Source organism: Aptenodytes forsteri, unplaced genomic scaffold, assembly GCF_000699145.1.
Source record: "Aptenodytes forsteri isolate BGI_AS27 unplaced genomic scaffold, ASM69914v1 Scaffold206, whole genome shotgun sequence".
Lineage (NCBI taxonomy): Eukaryota > Metazoa > Chordata > Aves > Sphenisciformes > Spheniscidae > Aptenodytes > Aptenodytes forsteri.
The window spans coordinates 1,520,432-1,541,855 of NW_008794544.1; the positions used below are offsets into that span (position 1 = coordinate 1,520,432).

The 21,424-nt window shown below is 41.3% G+C and overlaps 1 protein-coding gene across 2 annotated transcripts in view; it reads right to left on the reverse strand.

The window, feature by feature from the left end:
- Positions 1–993: 993 nt before the first annotated feature.
- Positions 994–21,424, reverse strand: part of STMN2 (stathmin 2) — a 42,163-nt gene continuing 21,732 nt past the window's right edge. Inside the window, exons 1-5 of one of the 2 annotated variants that reach the window (XM_009272388.1) lie at positions 15,189–15,217; positions 14,871–14,966; positions 14,061–14,233; positions 4,067–4,258; positions 994–1,227 (exon numbers count right to left, since the gene is read on the reverse strand). In XM_009272388.1, coding sequence (XP_009270663.1) covers positions 1,168–1,227; positions 4,067–4,258; positions 14,061–14,233; positions 14,871–14,952 — 507 coding nt within the window. In that variant the 5' untranslated portion in view covers positions 14,953–14,966; positions 15,189–15,217 and the 3' untranslated portion in view covers positions 994–1,167. Of the gene's footprint in view, positions 1,228–4,066; positions 4,259–14,060; positions 14,234–14,870; positions 14,967–15,188; positions 15,218–21,424 lie in introns of those variants that run through there. The other variant, XM_009272387.2, reaches the window with a different exon arrangement.

Sequence of the window (21,424 nt, forward strand, 5' to 3'; positions counted from 1 at the left end):
ACAACTTCAAAACTGCAGCTATTTTGGGGACGATGTGTTAGGTTTGGTGATACTGTACTTGGCACAAGCACCCTGTCTAGTCATTCCTCCTGCTTCAGCCCTCTTAGTCCTAGATGTCTGTCACTAGGTAGGGTTGGCTAACACTGAAGAGTAAAATTCATGACGAATGGAAGTCAGCAGTGTCAAAAAAAAAGGTAACAACTGGCTCATGGGTTCCAGATGAAATATTCGGTAGCCTCTTGTACTATTACACATGTAATGTGGTAGCATCAGATAAGTATCATAGGTCATGGCATCTACAGATAAAGCCACTTGATGCTTTTAGTTGCTCCATCAATAAATTTTCAGGTGGTGAATTAAGCTCACTTTACAATTAGCATTTGTATGGCTGTTTGGCATCATCAGAATTTGTCACAGCTTGATGGTTACAATGTGCGTCTTAAATTTGCCTCAAACTGATCCCACTTGCTTTCATTCTGTTGCACAGCTGTATTTGTTGCCTCTCACTTCAAAAAGCAGAAGCAGCAAGTACTGCACGTGGCGATTTAACCTCAATTATATAGCACACTACAGAGTCCTGTAGTCTAAGTTGCACTTGAAGAAACTACATTTTAAGAGGCTTTTGTCTTGGACAGCTGAACGTGAAGTCACAAAACCTGTGATCTAGTCACTGTTTTAACAAAGCTTATTGATGGCAAAGCAGTCTAGGTTATTAGGCAATGACTGGTCTCTAGCACCATAGAACTACTACTGACCTCGTGGTGGGTTGGAATGAAAGTCGCAGGGAATGGAATTAGACGTGAGGTGCTTCAAATGAACAGACCCAGCAAATTCAATTGAGTGGAAATAGACAACATCAGAAGCCTGTTACAGGACATGTAAGATTATGAAATAACTTGCATAATGCAATACTTGTATTTTTTAACAAAAATGTAAGTATTTACAAAGTAAGATCCAAGTTTTTTAAACATCAAGCAAATCATTCTGCAAAGAGACCGCATTGTTTTTTTATTTTTGTTTCTTTTTTAAAGTTTTTTATTGAGTTCTTGATTTTTTTTTTTTAAACCATGTCATACATTTCCCATACTGATATCGCATGATCCATAATAATATAGGCAGGGGGAGTTTACTAATGGTGGGGATGGGTCACATCCACCATTGCTGTTTTCAGCCAGACAGTTCCACCTGGAGCTCCTTGTTTCTACGGACCTCTGCAGCATGCCTCTCCTGGAAAACATCAAGAAGGGAAAAATCAAAACTCTTTCTCATTCTGCTGCCCAGGGAGGCTCCTGGTGACAACCCATTTAGGTTGTGCCTTTGATGCTTGTGCAAAACTTGTTTCACAGCACAACTGTCTTTAAGGGATGCAACTCAGGAGAGGTGTCCCACCAGACCAGCCTGAGGCATGTCCGATGCTTACATTCTACTTATGCTCTGGAGCTCGGTCTTTTATCTGGTATGGCCTTATAATCCTCAGCACCTCACAGAGTTTCATTTTAAAGGCCCACATAGAGAGGTGCTGCTTGCAGCATAAAATGTGCCATGTGCTCACATTTGCCCTTCGAATTCCTAGATGTTAAACTAAATATAGGGAAGGATGAGTGGGCTTGAATTAATTCCTTGCACACTGTATGCAGAAGAAGTGTTAGTTACTGTGTTATCTGTAGCATTTAGGAACCATAAATAAAGGTCCAAGAATTTAGTTCCGTCAAGACGGGTCAATCTGAACATCTCAAACATCGCCTTAGACCAAACGATGAAGCTAGCTGTCGTCTCCATTCTTTCTCTGGCTGTGATGGAGAAGGGACACAGTTACCAAAAGTCAATACTAGGCTCTTCTCTCCACTTTCAGCCATGTTTTCTTCCCTTTCACAAAAGCAGTCATAACTAATTTAGACTTATTTGAGCCACTGTATATTCAGATACTTCTGTGGAAATGGGCCTGTGGTCAGGAACAACAGCTGTCGAATTTAGGAATGTTCTACTTGGGGTGTTTATAAAACTATTATTTTTGGCAGCTTCTGGCTTTTAGGGTTTTTGGTTTATGCCTCTTTCCTTTCAACTGTCAAACTATCAGACTTTTATTTCTTGTGTCTGATCACTGAAAAAAACTCCAGACAACCAAATGACAAGCACAAGCTCACTACAGAAGCAAACATCCATCCCTAGCTGACTTCAGTTTAAGACGCTCCCTAGGTATTTCCATGCATTAGAGGGTCTTTTACAGTCAAAAATTCACTGAAGTAAACACTTATCTTTTTATTGTCTGAGTTGGACTATGGATCACAGGCCAAGACGGCTTATTGCATCAACTGACTCTGTAAATCACAGTTTCTTATAAGATACATAATTCTGAATGCTAGATTTTATATGGGTCTTGTTCCTTGCTCCTGTTAACTGCAGTATACAGAAGTTATCTTTGATTGTAGGAACTTCTAGACACCAAAACCTCGGGGCGTCCACAGTTCTGTGTAACTTTTGAAGATTTGGACCCAGATATCTCACTTCTTCTTTTTCTGCATATTCAGGGTTCACTTTTGTGTTGGCAAACTGTGTAGTCATGCAATTTTTAATTACTGGTCTGTACAAATGTTCCCAAATGAATTATTGTCATTTTTGTTCAGAAGCCTTCTTTGGATTTCATGCATATATGCCATCATATTGCTGTGGAAACGGGGCTTAGCAGTCTGTTAACATTAACCTAGGACAGAGAGACGCTTCAGCTGTCCTTCTGATTTCCTTTTGGGCCTCAAGGATGGCTAATTGACTTTTCCCTTTGTTTTCATAAGCTTTGGGATATGCGCCTGCAAACTAATTTAATGCAAAAACATCAAGTAATCTGGGTACAGTTCTTAAGATCAAGAATGATCCTTTGGTTTCTGTTGTTTCTTTCCTGCTCCCCAAGACTTTTTTCTCCGACAAAGAAGCAGAGGTGCTTATGGAGAAGATCTCATTGAAAACCACTGAGAGCTATTTTCTTTCTGTTAGTCAATTCACTAACATATTAGAAAGTTCATCATTGAGAGACACAAGTGATCACTTATGCAGAACTAATTAATTTTTTCTTAACACTTCTAAATCTTTATTCACATGTTTCCCTCTCTTGTGTGGAAGGGTTGTTTTGGAGAAAGGCACACTTAGTCTGCATGGTGGGGTTTGTGATTTACCTGTTTCCTCTGACTGTACCAAAGATCTCCAGAAGAAAATGTACTCTCTTTAGTTGCAAGACTTATGGAAGAACAGGACCCTTTTGATGTACAGGAAATATTTTTTCCCCATATTTTTTCATCTTTCTCCTCTGAGAAACCAAGAACTACAGACACAAGACAACTGTTTGATCTGTTCAATGACTTTTCTTAAAAGTCGAAATCTAAACACAAGCGACCCTTCATTTGTTCACAGCACTTCTTAAAAGCTAGAAAATCAACCTTTCTCTGGAGACAGTCCAGCGAAGGGCCATGATGATTAAGGAACTGGAACATCTCCCAGTCTCTCCTATGAGGAAAGGCCGAGAGAACTGGGACTGTTCAGCCTGGAGAAGGGAGGGCTTAAAGGGGGGATCTTATATAAATACCTGAAGGAGGGTACAAAGAGGACAGAGCCAGGCTCTTCTCAGTGGTGCCCAGTGACAGGACCAGAGGCAATGGGCACACGCTGAAACACAGGAGGTTCCCTCTGAACATCAGGAAACACTTTTTCACTGTGAGGGTGACCGAGCACTGGCACAGGTTGCCCAGGGAGGTTGTGGAGTCTCCATCCCTGGAGGTATTCAAAAGCCATCTGCACATGGTCCTGGACAGCCTGCTCTGGGTCACCCTGCTTGAGCAGGGGGGTTGGACCAGATGATCTCCAGAGGCCTCTTCCAACCTCAACCATTCTGTGATTGTGTGGTTATGGATGTTTAGTCTTTTTCAAAAGTGAGTGGTGGTTTAGATACGCATCAGGGGCTCTGATTTAAAAATTGCTCAACTGTAGCAACTAAGATAGGAGCTACCCACAACATCTCTTCAAAATATTGATTAGATTTTCCTTTCTAGTCTAGGGTGAGGAGTGATAGTGTGGTTACCTTTTCTTGGAGACGTTCAATAAGAGCAGCTAAATTAGCTTCACGGTTTTCTTTGATCTGTTCCATTTTCAGTATCAGCTTTTCCTCTGCCATTTTGCTGAAGTTATTGTTCTCCTCCAAAGCCTTTTGAAGCACTTCTCGCTCATGTTCTCTCTTCTCTGCCAGATGTTTCAGCACCTGGGCCTCCTGGGACTGGAAACAGAGAGACATGCAGCTGAAATGAAATACTCATGTGGAGCAAAAAAAATCCCATAGGGCAACAGTTCACTGAGTTTGGAAACTGCATAAAGTTTGTTGCTTAGTTGTTACATGCACAGTTTGGAAAGATCACTTCTCTGTGTAAACCAGATTAGCTTCAGTAACAGGGGCTTAGAGACACTGGCTAAATGTGAGGTATGTGTGTGAGGCAGCAGCAGAGAAGCATCCGAAGCACTTCTGTTAACAAGAAATGCTGTCATGGTTACTGCCCTGGGTTGTCTGGGTTACTGCAGTGGTTGCTCAACCTCTGTCAGCTGCAGTCTTTTAGCTATGAGCATTTTATTTGTAGAGATACGGGATTGGGGGCTGAAGGTATGAACAGTGTTAAAAAGGAAGTTGCCGACACAGGAGAGGTGCATTTTTCACCTAGGCTGGACTATCCTTTAATGTGCTTGAATAGTTAATAACAGGCTTTGAAGTTTACTGTTGTGAAGGACAGACAGAATCAATTCAGACAATGTTTTTTTCCCATGATATTTATGTTTGGTTTCATCTCACTGATTAGGAAGGGAAAAAAGGGTTTTATTCTATAGAAAATAAAAAAAAAGCTATTTTTAGTTAAAAATTCAAATTTTGCAAGAAGATGAAAACTGCAAGTAGGAATTAAATGGATGCAGCCTATGCGCCATACTATGTTATTCTTCTTTGTAAACTCATTGCTCAGAATCATAAGCTTTGTTATTTATTTTAAATCAAATTACTAACACGAAACCACTAATACTAGGAGAGAAGCCAAAGAAGTTGCAGCATTGGGTCTATCCTCCAGGCAAGTCTAATTGAAAAGGCAATATGTTACAGAGGGGTTATTTGGAAATGATAAACAACATTGATCGCTTCTGGATAAAATAAATTAGAGGGCGCATGAGAAGCAAACAGAAAACAGGGAATGAAATATGGCTCCAGGAAACTAAGTGTTTATTTCAGTGCAGATCACAATACACTGTTAGCGTTGTTATCCATAAAAATAAATTAGTTTAAGGCCTAAATTAAAGGGCTTAACCAATAATTACAATTAGTGATAATGAATCCTATTAAATTATATCGTGTGGCTTTAAATGGAGTGAAAAAGGCTGCAATTCTTTTACATGAGTGAGATCCAAGTTGGAGGAGAAAACAAGTATTTTAACGAAGGTAAGATACACATAAAGCCAAATGCACTGATGAGGCAAATTAAGCAGATTCTAGAAAAGGCTGCAAAGGCCAGGCAGAACACCTTGCAGCAAGACACTGGAGTAAAACATATCTAGCTTTGAAAGCCTGTAATGGCTTGCTTGAGATCAGAGGAAAAAACTACTTTCATCAGTCTTGGTTACTTAATGCATTTGCTTTCACCTCTGGCCTGGTTGCAGTTAAGGGTTCATTTCTCAAACTGTGATCCCTGGAGCACTTGCTGATGGGAATGGTCTACTGAAATGGTTGGTACCTTACAAAGGCTCCTCCTTGCTCTTACCTCCATTACAGCTTATGCCGAACAGAGAGTAATAGAGCAAGCATTTTTCAGATCTTTGACTCAGAGAAAATAACTGTTGTGCAGGCCAAAAGATGTTGCAAATGGGAACAAAAAGTCCCCAGACAGGCACAGCCAAGAGAAGAGGGAGTTTCACTGGTGGAGAATGGAAGGAGGATGAGCCAAAGGGAAAAAGAGCTGGGCAAAGAAGGAATTTTGTAGACTAATTGAAAAATCATAAAAGCCCCATAAGTTTAACAAAAACATCAATAATTTTAATAATCATATAATAAAAATAGGTTATTTTGAAGCAAAATACTTGATTCCAGATACTTAGCATTTAACATTTCTTTAACTGTAGGCTATTTTAAAATGTAAAAAAGTTATTTTGAAAGATTTGGTGCAATGTAAAACTGAAATAATTGAACATCTTCATCTTGTTTTACTATTTTTGGACCAATTTGAGTGGCTCAGTTTGACCAGTGCTTGTGAAGTTATTCTGCATTTTCTGTTTAATTTACTGTTCAATGGCAACCTTTCATCTAATTTTGGAAAAGTTATTGTCATTAAATTTTGGTTGCTGATAGGAATTTTGTGAACCCTTTGCTTAAGTTATCTAAAAGTAACTTTGATAATCTAAGAATCTATTTCCCTTCCTGTTGGGAGTTTGAATAGAAAAGATACTATGATACTAATTGTAATGGCCTTTCCTATGAAACGTTTAAGAAGTGACTTGTTAATTTGGATGGCTAACGTTTCATGGCGTTAAATACATATATATACTGTGTTATAAAATCAAGCACTTTCAGATAACAGACATTTCCAAGGACATATCCAGGGCCCATGGAAATGCTATAATAAAAAGTAAGATCTGGACTGTGCCTATAAGCAGCATTTTTGAAAAGAACATTGGCTTTCAACAGGAGGTAGCAAAATGCCTTTGAGACTTTGGGGTACTTGCCCATTTTTCAGGATTTGTTTTCTTCTCTTCTGGAAGAGAACTGCCTTCTGGAACTACTTATTATCATAAATCCAGGAGAACAGTGAAAAATTAGAGTTCCATATAAAAGTACACACAGTTCTGGAGGCTACGCTGGCAGACATCGCATTCAAAAGTAATTTGTCCACTAATGCATGATAATGAAGAAAATCCTTATAGACTAATTCAGTATTTACTGAATGCAAATTGCACTGGCACCAGTAGGAGTCTGAATGAAAGCTAAACCAGGCCTCAGGAACTGACTGCACACTCCAATGCGATTTTCCTTCATGATATACCTTAAATGGCATTCCTTTTCCTCACTCAAAATGTTCAAGGTACCCAGGACTGGTTCAAAATACAGGCACCCTCCTCCCTGCCACAAAACATTCATGGGGCAGAGTCTCATTTAAACTGACGTCCCTCTTCCAATGCCATTGTACCCCAGCTGTGAGTCTGCCTGTTTCCCTGGTGTTCAGACCATTTTTGAAATCCCCTTAGGACAATTTTGGAAGGTGGTTGGTATGTTTTTGTACTGGATTGTCAAACAACTTTCTGTTTCCAACACATTTGGCAAAAGAACTTGGCCACCCTGTCTGTTCGAAAGTCTACTACACATCCAGAAATGGCTAAATGAATGACCCAGATACCCAGTGGGCCTGGGATTAACAGACTCCCTTTGTTGTTTGTGTTGGCTTTTAACTGCTATGTTTGGACTCCCGTGGTCTTGACACAGGATTCCAACATACATAGGAAGTTTTTATTCCAAGTTTATCTTCAACATTGTATTGTTTGAAGTGCTGGAAAGGATATTTTGAAATCCGTGATAGTTGATATTCTAACACACTTGTAAATGGCTTATGGTAAGTGCTTCTTGTACAGCTATTGTAAGAAAATGAGTAAAAAAGGCTGGAAATGGGATGAAAGATAAAGAAGATTAATAAGGAGAGAAAATTATGGAATGGTGGAGAAAGGAAGAAACAATACTCAAGAGGGAATATTCAGAAGACTTCTTAAATATAACAAGGCTTAATCAATGAAGCTACAGCACATCTAATGCTAGGTGTGGAGGATAAAAATGTTGTAAAACATTCCTGGTACAGACACTTTTGCTCCTAGAAATGTACTACTGTGCTAAAAACTTCTATGTCATATTTCTAAAGGATCATGTGCACCCCCAGTTTTCAGAGATTAGTGTTTCAAAAGGAAATCCACATCTCATATTTAGCTGGCCAGAGATAGATGCAGACAACTAAACATTCACTTTATGAGCAAAATTGTTTATGGAAACTGGCTTTGGAGATAGATAGACATATTTTTTAATTATTACTCACAGGACGAAAATTCTATTTATCTGAGTAACAGGTGCTTTATTTTCTCACATTTATCTATTTTTGATGTGTACATCCAAATATTGAAGTCATTTATGCAGAGATAAAATTAAAGGATTACTTTTAAGCAAGAAATGGGCTCAGACAACTGCTTTTAAACTAGGAATTTCAGCTTGAATGCATTCACCCGACCATCTTAGTTACTAGGATGTATGAGGCACACTACCAGCCATGAGAACTCTGATTTCGTAACACATTCATTCACTGGCTGGATTTTTTAAAATTAAATTGTTCAGCAGAAGCTGCATTAACCTTGGTATTCTTCAGTGTATTGTGTATTTAAGAGATAGTATTAATGGAGCAGAATGTGAAGACAGGATTAAAGGCTCCTACTGCAACATAAATGCCAAGGTGAAGCCTAGGTATTAGTCAGAAAGAAATGGTGAGTTGAAGTAGTGATGTTTTCAGAGGAAGTAATTGAGGTTGGGATTTTTCCATGTAAAAGCAAGGGAATGGACTCAAGTTAGACCTTGCTCATGGCACTGGCTTCCTCAAATCTCTGTATGATAACATGCTATTCCTCACTGGGAATACTATTATTTGTATTACATTAGCACCTGTTCTGGCTGTTGTGAGGACTCACTGTCCCAGGCAGTGTGCAAATATACAGGGAGAGGCAGTTCCTCTCCCAGAGTGATGACAGTCTAAAGAGACATGAAGAAGAGGGGGATGATCCTGCTCCATGGAGTCACAGAGCAGAGGAGTGAAACGGCCATGTGGCAGGAGAGCCAGAGACATCTGAACTATAACTGTAGGTGAAGTCCTGCTTCTACTGAAACTAGATGGTGCAAAATTTTGCTTGAATTTAGATGAGAATCCTTTTTTTTTGTCCAGTCTGCCAAGGGACCTTTGGGTCAGGGCTAGTAAAAACATGAAGTAGAGTAAAAAAAAAATAAAGAGCCCATCCACAATGTGATTCCAGAAAACTCACTGTCTCTTCCTCAGCTGGCACTGAGGAATTGCTGCTCTCAGGGTTGTGACCCATGGAAAATTGCTGCTCTCAGGGTTGTGACCCATGGGGGTGAACAAGGCATGTTGGAGGGATGCAAGCGGTATCACCTGAGCCCTCTACCTGATGTTCCCCTACCTGCTCATGAGGCATTTCTTGATCTGCTGCAGTCTGAAGCCTGGCATTTTAAAGTTAATGAAGATCAATGTCAGTTTGTCTTATGATTGCTGCAAAACGGCAAAGCCCACGGTAGACTGTGGAAAGAAGCTTTGCCAGCATTGGGATATATGCTGTCTCTGCTCACGACTCTACATGCTCCGAGACAGAACCTGGTGCCTAACACCAAACCTTCTCCCAGCTGGTAGCAAACACCTTCCCATGGGCACATATCCCATAGGCTTACGCTTTTTGGATGAGGAACTGTGGAGTGGCTTGCAGTTTTGGTTATCTTCTGTAAACATTAGGGGTGAAGCACCATGTATGGAAACACTATGGTGTAAATCAAAACGGGGCAGAAACACATGGTTCCAGTGCTGATTCCACACATATTGCTAGGACCTTTACACAGAAAAGCATTTCATGCTGTATTCCCTCTCCGCACAAGCACAGCCAAGGGCCAACAGTAACAGAAAGGGAGATGAGTAGATGGGCAAGACAGGAGGCAAATGCCTTGGGCAGTGCCCGTCCTCCCTCCCAGCCTGCTCGCTTACAAATTACAGGAAACCAAGGAGGGGAATAGGAATGAGTTGGAAGAACAAAGAAAGCTCCACTTTTGCCAGGGAAGGTGCTGATCCCTTCTCTGCCTCTCCTCTTGCCTGGAGCGGCAGTTTTGTAGGTCCCGCACAATTTCTAGGAGGGGGCATTTGTCCCCCAGCTCCGCCATCTTCCCCGCCTTGGGGAAGCCTTTTCCCCCAACAGCCTGCTGTACTGTGCGGTAACGCATGGGTGGCTTTTTCAATGCCAAAGGAGAGACGGATCAAGAGTATTAGGAAGTGCCTCTGGGCAGGCTGTGGGGCTGGCTCAAAGGGGTGGCGAGTTGGGTGCTGAAGCCTAATGCAGAGTGCGGCCACAATGCTGGCAGAGATGCCCTGGGCTGCCTGCCTGCTGCAGGGAGCACAGCAAGCCTTGCCCAGTCTAGGCTGCACCAGGGGCTTATTTTGCAGCATTTCATAGTAATGGTATTAAAAACTCATGTAGCTATAAGTCTACATCCAACAGCATGAAAGTTAAAAATTATGACTGTTCTCCTGCATTCTTTGTGGCGCTAAGCACTAGGGACGAGCCTGATTCAATTTCATCCCAATAGAAAGCCATTAAGAGGATTTAATTACATACGATTTCTCTCCCATAATCCAAAGTCTAGTAGAAATGTGTGTCCCTTTAGTGTTTCATTTTTATGCTAGTAAGTTGAACATGGGCAATAAAGATATATAATTCAACATATGGCTCTTGAAGTCTGTACATCAAGTGTAATAATAGCTGAACATTCAAGGCCAATGGATAAAAATTGATAAATGTTAAAGGTTCTGTGAGGAATAAACTTCTGCTGCTTACAATGTCACTGTGCTCTAATTTCTTAAGTGGTAAGGATGAAAAGATCTTTCCGATTATCCACGAAGGTGGGAAAATATAGCACACATATGCCAAAAAAATAATGGGATTATAACGACATGTTTTAAAGAGGATTCTATAAATGGAAAGGACAAATCTGTAACTAGCCCAAATGGGTCTCGCTGTGTGGTGCAAAAGGAAAAAATGCCTCAGGTGAAACTCTCGGTCTGGTCTGAGAGTATGAGGTTACAGTGACTGTCAAGTGAGGTAGAGAAAGAGGGTCAGAAAAGGAAAGAGCCCTGTAAAAGCTTATAAGGGAATCAACAAGAATGATGACAGGAAACAGCATAAGCAGGAGACTGCGGAAGTGCATGTATTGCTGTATGTGTTCTCATGAGTTTGAAAATTTATTAATGAACACTGCCTAATTAACGGAGCAGAACCTAATTCCTAAACAGTGTGAAATCAATCAGTATTTGTTCTGAAAAGGCAATTCTCATCCATTAGTTATACTTGATTTTAATTAGAACTGTGCTGGAAGGACACAATCTAGAATGGTCATGCCTGACAGCTGTTGTACATAGATTGAAAAGTATGATAACAAATGCCATGCTGGATGTCAGAAAGTCTGTCGGGTTTGTCTAGCAGCAGAAAGTGGAAGATGCTTAGGGAGAGTGTAGATGAAATTGGGCAACTCTGCCTGGTCATTTCCTTGAGAGAGAGAGATATATAGCTCCCTAGCTTTCAGGAGTCACCAAGTTACGTATTTTCTGAGCCAGAGGCTGCATTCATATAATCATTTCGTACAAGGTAGTGCTCTATCAATTTTGCTATTATATTTTTGAAATAAATAATATTTTAATAATCTCTAAATAGCCTGTGATAACAAATACAGCTTGATTAAACAATACATGAAAAGGTGATTCCCTCCCTCTGTTTTGAAATTGCTGTCTGATGATTTCATTGAGTGTTTCTTTCCCTTTGGATTGTGTGAAACAGAATATAATTGTTCCTATTCATCTTCTCATTACCATTCATGACTTTGTAGACTTCTATCTTATCTTCCATCTGTTGTCTCTTTCCAAGCTGAAAAGTGGACTATTTAATTTATCTTCTTATGGAAGATGTTCTGTTCCTCTGATTGCTTTTTTATCCTTCTCTGCAATATACTCTTTTTCAGGCCAAAAATGAAGGCAATAGTTGAGATGTGGGAGCACCAGGGATTTTAACAGTTAGGTAATGAAGTTTTCCGCTCTGTTCTTTGTTCCTTTCCCAGCAATTGCTGCTGCAATGCTAATATGGAGGATCTTGTCTATTAAAAGAACTCAGTTATATGTTCATTCAAAATGAATATAGTACCAAGGGGAAGAAATGGCAGGTGTCTGTATTGCTATCACTGATTACCAGTTTACTGCATAATGAGTTTTTCTTTAGGAAGAAATGAATAGTAACAAAATAAATGAAATTAAATCTCTGGGACGTTAAATTTATATTTCCCACTAAGTATAATATCAGGCTTCTTAACTGCTGCCATTTCATTCTGTCCATATCTTTACTTGAGCATTTGTACTCAGTACAGAGGCACTTCACGGATCGAGTCTTTGGGGCATATCATCATTTGCGTGTGTGAAAGCTCATACTTCTGGGCAGGTGCTAGTGCAAATGCATATTCCTTTCACATACAGTCATGTCCTTTTACTGAAACGAATATTCTGGCAGAAATATTTCTTTGAAAGAAGCAATAGTGCTAATGTGTGTGCATTAGAAGCAGAGAGTCTGTGTTAGCAAGGCAGCAGAAATGGCAAATGTGGCAACACTTCAGGGTTCACCTAAATGAATTGTTCAAATTAGTGAGGTCCAGAATAGTCAGGTTTCACTGCAAATCAAAACTGAGTGCCAGGTTTTAAGGACCTGTCAGTAATCCAGATCTGCTGACTCCAATGGATTCACATCTCACCACACACCAGTATAAACACTCCACTGGGTTTCTTGGAAGCAACCCTGGTCTGGGGTGCTATCTGTGGCATATCTGCTGTCCCTCCCTGGACTTCTGTATACACTTTTGTCTGTATCTGGAAACAATTATGTAAATGCCAGTTTTAGTAACAAATCACATTGTTTAAGAGATAAATTAAAGGCTTAGAGACATCTAAGCTTGTTTCATTTTTAGATATGCTCTACCAGGGACTCCATGAGCAGGTGGAAGGGGTTTCTAACTCCAATTTAACTGGTGTAGGCAGATTTGCCACAAAATAACATTGATTGCGTGGTTGAAGGACACAGAAAGTCCTTCTATGGCTCCTGAGGCTTCTCTGGCTTCTGTGGCTCTCCTCTTGTGCCATACCAAAAGGAAACATGGAATAACCAGGACAATATATTACCACATCTTGAATTTTCTGTGGCCATTGCAGACAGCCATGACTTTCCTGAAATGGTGCAACACAGCATAAACACTGGGCCCATACAGAACACTGCTAATTTTCAGACTGGCAATTCAGGCTGGCAATGGTGTCTCATTGGCTTTGCCTGTCATCCTCTGACTTACCTGATCTGGAATTTTGCCTTTTATCTTCTGGAAAAAAAAAAGGCAATCTGAGCTAGCTCTGAGTTAGAGCAAATAAAGACCTCTTCAACACATCAGTCATGATGAAAGCCAAATAAACAGTTAACGTGGACTTCCTGTTGCATGCACCCTGCATTTGTGCTAACCTTTGTGAAGAAGGTGTAACAACCCTTCCAAACCCTATGTGACAAACTTATTGATTATGAAACAGGGTTTTACCACTAAGGGTAAGGTCATAAAGGGAAGACTTAGTCTGTAGATAACCCCACAAGACCAACTTCCAGCACTATTGAGACTGTCTGCTAGAAATGCCTCTCCTTAGCAGCTGTGCTATGCTAGCATCTCCATCCAAGTGTGTGGTGAGTGATCCAGAATGCTCTTTATTCAGGGCTGGCATGCTTCCATACTGCATAAATAAGACATTTTAGCTGCCTCAGGCAGGCCTTGTGCGTAATTTCCATGGGCACTACAAGGAGTCAAGATTGCACATCCATCTCTTAAACTTAGACACCAGAAGAATTGCACTGGTTTTCAGCAACTATTATAGATGCTCTGAATGAACTACTTACACTCACACAGTAAGCATGTGTATTTGAACCCACTTGGGCCTCCTGTCCAAAGCTATCTGTATTTTGTGATGTATACTTCCCAATCATCAAAACCAGTGAGGTTTGTTTGCAAGCTGCTGAAAGAAAATAAACTCATTTTTTCTTTAAACATGTTACTAATTTTTGTCCATGCAGGCCACTGTGATTCAGTGATGGCAATGGAAAACACATCAACGGACAGGAAACTTGGCTGTTATTCTGTACACTAAGTCAGGTCTAATTACTAGCATTTTTTTAAGGAAAGATACCTTTCTCCTCTCCTCGGCAGCCTCCAGCTTTTTCTGGATCTCCTCAAGAGAGAGTTCTTTCTTCTTTGGAGAAGCTAAAGTTCGTGGTGCTTCTGAGACCGGAGATGGCGGCTTTAGGATCAGTTCAAAGGCCTGGCCCGAGGCACGTTTGTTGATTTGTTTCACTTCCATGTCTGCACAATAAAGTGAGAAATGCTAAGCCCTTCAATACCTCAGCGGTATTGAGGAGAGAAGCAGCACAGACGTTAGTGTAGGATCAGAAGTACAGACAAAAGATTTAGCATCTTTGCCTTGGGCATTTTAAACGCAATGGCAGATTATGGGCTGAAAACTGTTCTCAGGAGAAGTACATTCCATTTTATCTGTAATAGCTTAATTATACTTTAATCTCATAAAGATAAAAATGTACAGCAGTTTTGGAAGCTTATTGGGGTTCTGTGTCATTTCACACCCCCTGCGAGCAGTGCCCAAGCTGATTAATTTTTTAAGCATGCCTTCATCTTTTCTTGGTTTCCTTGGGAATTATGTCAGCTGTGAAGAGCTGTAATTTTCAAATGGGTAGCAGGAAAAGTACAGCTCAGTATGAGAGGGCTAGCTTTAAGAGTTTAGTTAGCTGCTATTAGGAACAATAGCCAGCATCACGGGTAATACACAATCAATAGAAGGTAATAGCCAAAGCCAGCAAATGAATTGTTAAATCAGCAAAACATCCACTGACTAACATTATGGACTGGGACGGTGAACTGAGTCATTTCCCAGCAGTAGCACATTATCTGACCTGCAGGATGATTTCCAGTGAAAGTCACTCACCATCATATTTATAGATGTTCATGTTGCGAGGTTCAGGGTAAAAACAGGAGCAGATCAGAGAGAGCATGGACAGCTCCTTCATCTTTTCCTTGTAAGCTGAAACGAGAGACCTTGTTAGCACGCTTCACTTCCCCAGCTCCTCCTTAGTGAATCTCTGACTGAGGTGACTGGCTGGGGACCAGCAAATCTGCTCCATCATCCACCTGGCAGATTTCTCTAGAATATTTACTTTCAACTATTTCTTCTGAACATTGAGCCTTTATCAAATCACGCGAGATGCTCAGTACTGCAGAGACTGCTTCTGATCTCCTACATTACCTCAGCCTTGGGTGTAATGCAGACAGTCCTCTCTGGTTTATAGAAAGTTAATCTGGCTACCAGGAACTGTATTTAGCATTGGAAGAGTGCCATGACTCCACTCTCTCCTGGCAGGTGGAGAGACATGAAGCTCTTACAAATTCTCTGACGTATCCAAATGCAATTGAGAACAGCTCTGAAACGCTGCCCATGTGTTGCCATAGGCAGATGCTAAAGACATTATCTGTTACAAATGAAAATGTCATCCAGATAATTAAAAATAAAAGCAGAAATGAGGATATATTTATCAAATCCTTTGCATAATGTCCTTAATATGCGCAACTACTTGAAACAAAGCTTTTCCTTCCTCACTTACTGGCCAAAATACGTTGCTTCCATACTCACGTCTAGTGCGTATCAGCTGATGCAATAAATACCCTTGTAATTTACCTTTATGGTGTTACCTTTACTGACCTTGTAATGCCTGTAGGCCCCAGTCATGGACTGAGGAGGGGTTGGTCTAGAAATGGTGATATCAATACCTAACCATTAAATGATATTCTGCGTTCACCCTTTCTAATTGCTATCACCCATAAGTAGAAAAATAGTCTTGTATCTGGTCGCTTGGCAGTTTAATGACAGAGCTCAGACTAGAGCCAGCTCCTGAGTCCTGGTGTCCTAGCCACTGCCCACACTGCATAAAATATGTATGTTGAGGGGGGGATTGCTTCAAAATTCATCTTGGCACACACAAATCCCTGCTACTATCAAAATCATATCTACAGAGGCAGACACACATTTGCTGCCAGCATGTGAAAAGATTGCTTAAAATATAACTGTGGCTGAAAGTATTGTTCTTAACAGATTAGACCAAATTAATCCTTGATGTTACTAAAGGAAAATCAGACAGCCCTTTGATCTTCAAATTGTGGATACATACGAAATTGTCATTCAGTCTTTCTCATGGCTGTTCTTGTGCTTTTTGAACTTGATTTTCCTACTGAGAAAGGCCCCCAAGGTTGAGCCTTTGGGTACTGCTCAAAATGGTGGTATTTGAATGATCCATCAGTTCAGAAATGGATTTCTAACTGCCAGTGGATGATTAATTATCTAATTAAGCTTTGCATGGGGGCCTCTAATAATGGACCCTAAATAACCCACCTAAAGGACATATAGCTTTTCAGAAACCATTGGTGAAAGCCAGCACCTCAGGTCAAGAGCGTACTGAAGATTTTGCTTTCTGTGAACTGAGGTTGTCAAGGAAGCTTGAACTTGACAAGTTTTTTGGTTTGAAACGTAAGTACCAACTTGCAAGGAATAACACAAAAATCCTGTGAAGAGACAAATCATGTCCAACTGATGTCTGTTAATAGTCAAACATAATCATATGTTCATTTAGGCCTCCATCCAACAAAGCATTTAACTGCATGCATAATTCTATGCACACAGGTGTGGTTGTCCAGACTGTCCTTTGAGGAGGGCTTGCCCAGCCAGCTGCCCACACCACCAAAATTGCATCCTTTTCAGCAGGGAGGTTGTGGCGTGGGAGTACACGAGACCCTGCATGCTGCCTGGGAGGCTGCTAAACATACAGAAAATGGATGCTGGCTTGCGTGTTAAAGACATGGCCATTGATGACACAAGCTGAAAGCTAAACGTTCTTGTACAAGGTCTGCTGAATCACTGCTACAATGTATAACTTGCAATACCTTCACAGAAAGAGGCATGCAAAGCAGCATCCTAGGAATCCTGCCTTTTGGGGCCTTTGTTATTATTTTTTACCTTTGCCTGACATTGAATATGTGTTGTTTTCTAACAGCATTTAAAATAATTAGGAAAAGGTGTTTGTTCTCCCAGCTTGTCATCTGCAAACCATGGCTGGAGAAAGATAAGAACGTGCTCAGCTCTCTTTCCTTTCAATACAATAGCTGCAGTGAAAGCACGCTGGTGAAATGATTGTCCTATTTCATTCTGGCTACTGACAGAATTAGGATGACCTTCTATGCTTTACAAGCATTACATTTTTTTTTTCATGGTATTGATTTAGTCTCCATTTGCCCTAGAAAGTCCTTCAACTATAGTTGGAACTTGGCTTGAATACTCACAGCAAGTTCCGGAGGCTGCTGCAACCCTGGGAACCAAAAAACCTGCCATGTTGACAAGTACTGCTTTTCCTGTTGGAGACTTAAGGGCTGAGAGCCTCAAAGGAACTGAAGACCTACACACCTCCTCAGGTATCCAACATCAGCATTGTGATGACTTGTCCCCCTTGACCAGGCAAAGAACAGCTTATTTGGCAGCACTGAGTAGCAGGAGCCCTGCTTTGCTCAGCTGTCCTTTCCTTAAACTGCCATACATTAAAGAAAAAAAAAAAGCAGTAATGTTATTCCAGTTAGTGGTCTGATTAGAGTGGCTGGCCCATGTCACACAGGTTGAACAGGGAGATAACTGTGCTTTCCCTAATCCCGAGGAGTTAGTGGTTTAGCCATGGAAGCTTGTTCTCTCAAAAATAAATGTTTTTCTATTAAAAAACCAGCACACTTCGGCCAGAAAGCCAACAGCACAGCATTTATGCAATCTGCACAGGACCTCTTGTGTTAACTGAAATAGGCACAAAAATTATCTGTCTTATAGTGGAGCTTTTAAAAATACTTGAAGACAAGCAGTGACTGCAACAAAATTTATTTTCCAAATGTGTTTCAACTGGCTTGCTAATTATATAGCTGCTTGTGCAGTCATGTAGGGTACATATCATTCCATTAACTGTGCAAGTTAAATGAAGGGAAGCAAATGATGGTAATCGTAATACTACAAAAGCTTTGATAAGGAAATTGCTAGGAAAGAACAATGTTGACAAAAGACGGCAACAGAATCTTCTTAGTTATATGCAACAAGATAGATTGGACATGATCTCCTTCTATGACCAGGTGACCTGCCTACTGGATGAGGGAAAGGCTGTGGATGTGGGCTACCTGAACTTCAGCAAGGCCTTTGACACCGTCTCCCACAACATTCTCCTAGAGAAGCTGGCGGCTCACGGCTTAGACAGGTGTACTCTGCGCTGGGTCAAAAACTGGCTGGACGGCCGGGCCCAGAGAGTTGTGGTGAATGGAGTTAAATCCAGCTGGCGGCCGGTCACGAGCGGTGTTCCCCAGGGCTCAGTGTTGGGGCCGGTCTTGTTCAATATCTTTATCAATGATCTAGACGAGGGGATCGAGTGCACCCTCAGTAAGTTTGCAGACGACACCAAGTTGGGCGGGAGTGTTGATCTGCTCGAGGGTAGGAAGGCTCTGCAGAGGGACCTGGACAGGCTGGATCGATGGGCCGAGGCCAACTGTATGAGGTTCAACAGGGCCAAGTGCCGGGGCCTGCACTTCAGCCACAACAACCCCATGCAGCGCTACAGGCTTGGGGAAGAGTGGCTGGAAAGCTGCCCAGCAGAGAAGGACCTGGGGGTGCTGGTCGACAGCCGGCTGAACATGAGCCGGCAGTGTGCCCAGGCGGCCAAGAAGGCCAATGGCATCCTGGCCTGTATCAGAACTAGTGTGGCCAGCAGGAGTAGGGAAGTGATCGTGCCCCTGTACTCGGCCCTGGTGAGGCCGCACCTCGAATACTGTGTTCAGTTTTGGGCCCCTCACTACAAGAAGGACGTTGAGGTGCTGGAGCGTGTCCAGAGAAGGGCAACGAGGCTGGTGAGGGGTCTGGAGAACAAGTCTTATGAGGAGCGGCTGAGGGAACTGGGACTGTTTAGCCTGGAGAAAAGGAGACTGAGGGGAGACCTCATCGCTCTCTACAACTACCTGAAAGGAGGTTGTAGCGAGGTGGGTGTCGGTCCCTTCTCCCAAGTAACAAGCGATAGGACGAGAGGAAATGGCCTCAAGTTGCACCAAGGGAGGTTTAGATTGGACATGAGGAAAAATGTCTTTACTGAAAGAGTGGTTAAACATTGGAAGAGGCTGCCCAGGGAAGTGGTTGAGTCCCCATCTCTGGAAGTATTTAAAAGACGTGTAGACGAGGTGCTTAGGGACATGGTTTAGTGGGCATGGTGGTGTTGGGTCGACGGTTGGACTTGATGATCTTAGAGGTCTTTTCCAACCTTAATGATTCTATGATTCCAAGATTTAAATGTTTAGATGCATTAAAACCTTCAAAGTTGGGCAAGAACAGAACACTGATTTTTGCTAAGACCAGAAGGGATTTCAGTATTAGCAATTCGTGCAGTTTTGCTCTGAATATCCTAGTATTTAGAGGTCTTCTTAATTTCTGAAGCTGTGTGATTATTTCAGAGCCTCATCTATTTTTTTTTAAATAAATCCTCATATTCAGAGTTGCAGAGAAAACCTTAGAAATATTATCTAATGCCCCTAAAAGCTTTGACAGCTTCAGAGAAAAAGAAACTCAGATAGCTTTGAAGCTCAAGAATGCATTATTCTTTTCTGAATGAGACCCAAATGCACCTTAATATCATTGTTTTAAGCCAATGTCACCATTTTCTCAAACTTCAGGCATTATTTTCAACAGCTATGTTTAGAAACTGTGAAACCACTCCCTGTGTTGGGTGAACATTTCCATGCTCTTCCTTTGTGGGCTCTTTACCTGCTGGTCCAGGTAAGATCTCCCAGAGGCTTTCAAGGGCGCCAGTGCTATGTCTGTATGAGCAAGCAGGGAAGCAGAGCAGGACTGGATCTCCAGAGGGAAACAATTCTAAGGACTCCATGCCCATGCTGTATATATTTTTGGGGGTCTTTTCTCTAGACTAGTTTGGTCCCATGGTCTGAACACCCATTAGTGCCTGGAGCATAGCAGACGTACTACTAAAGCACATATTCCAATTTTATTACCTAGTAAACCAGTTTGTGCACTCCGAGATTGCTCCGCAGTGTGAACCAAAGCATGGCCAGCTGGGGTGTTTTGATGATTCACTTCAAAAGTGCTCTCCTGATGTCAAATAATGTGCTTATTCAGATACATCTCATATTCCTCCACTAATGACAGAAAATTAGTCCATCGCCAGTCCTGCAGCTCATGTGCCCATTGAGCGAACCCAATAAGGAAGAGTGCTATGGCTGCCATTAGAAGTCAGCAACCACTTATTTGTTGCTGGGAGAAATAGGAAGATTAGGGAAAACACTGGTAAAACCACCCTGTCTGTTCTCATCTCTTATCCAATAGCTATAAGGAATTTTTTACAGTTTACACTGTAAAATGAAAGTCTGTCCTGACTGACAGGCTATGGCCAATTTGGGTCACATTTTGTTCCTTGGCAAAGCACAGCTAGGACAGATTGCTGTGTCACAGCAGAGACCATTATTCATAAGCAAGACTATTTTTAACACATGAAAGCAGAGAGATAAGTGTAAATGTCACTTATAATTAACATCTGATGAAGGCAAATATGTTGATTCCTTTTCCCTTACTGAATCAAGTCTGCATATAATAAAGTGTTACTGATTTTTGACACTTCAAGTCCCACTAGCCAACTAGTTCTTGAAGTTCTGCACCCTGGAAGGAAACAGAAACTGGCACGTTGTCCATGGTCAAAATGTTCAACCCATAACACAGCTCAGCCCTATGTTCCCTTGCCAGGCACCTGTGAGACAATCAGCTTTCTGAGATTGAACTGAAGTCCTGCTTTGTTTTCTGCTTTGGAAGAGACTACAGGAATAACAAGTAAGATTAGGTGAAGCATGAAATGCAAGGTACAGAAGACCTACCACAGCCATCCTTTACAATGATTTCTCATGGATGTTATTGACAAAGCAGTTTGTTACAAATTTCACTTTGTTAATGCTTCCTTTGAAGTGCTAGAGTATTTGGCTTCTCAAGACAATGCTTTAAGTCATGAAAAGCCATGCATTTTGTGAACACCAACAGGCACGCTCTGTTGACCAGTATTTTTTTTTTAATAATCCATTTTAGTAGCGTGCTGCATCCTTTTCTGTCAAATGAAATGGTGTTACATGATCATAACTGCAATTGTTTCCCCACAGCTGGTGGGGTATTTGAAGAAGGCTGCAAGATGAGTGCTAGTAAAGTGGTGAACTAGTATTGGGACTAGTACATGGGACTGGGGGAAGTAAAACTCAAGATGGGGCATGAGTGATAGGGATTCTACATATCATTTAATTTTTGGCGCTCATCTGAGATGTATGAGTCTGGGATTCACTTTAATTAATGCTGGCCATCTAGTATTTAAGACAGCTAGTTTGCCGCAGTCATGAAAGCTTTCTTTTTAGTCAATGGAGAGATAAGCACCA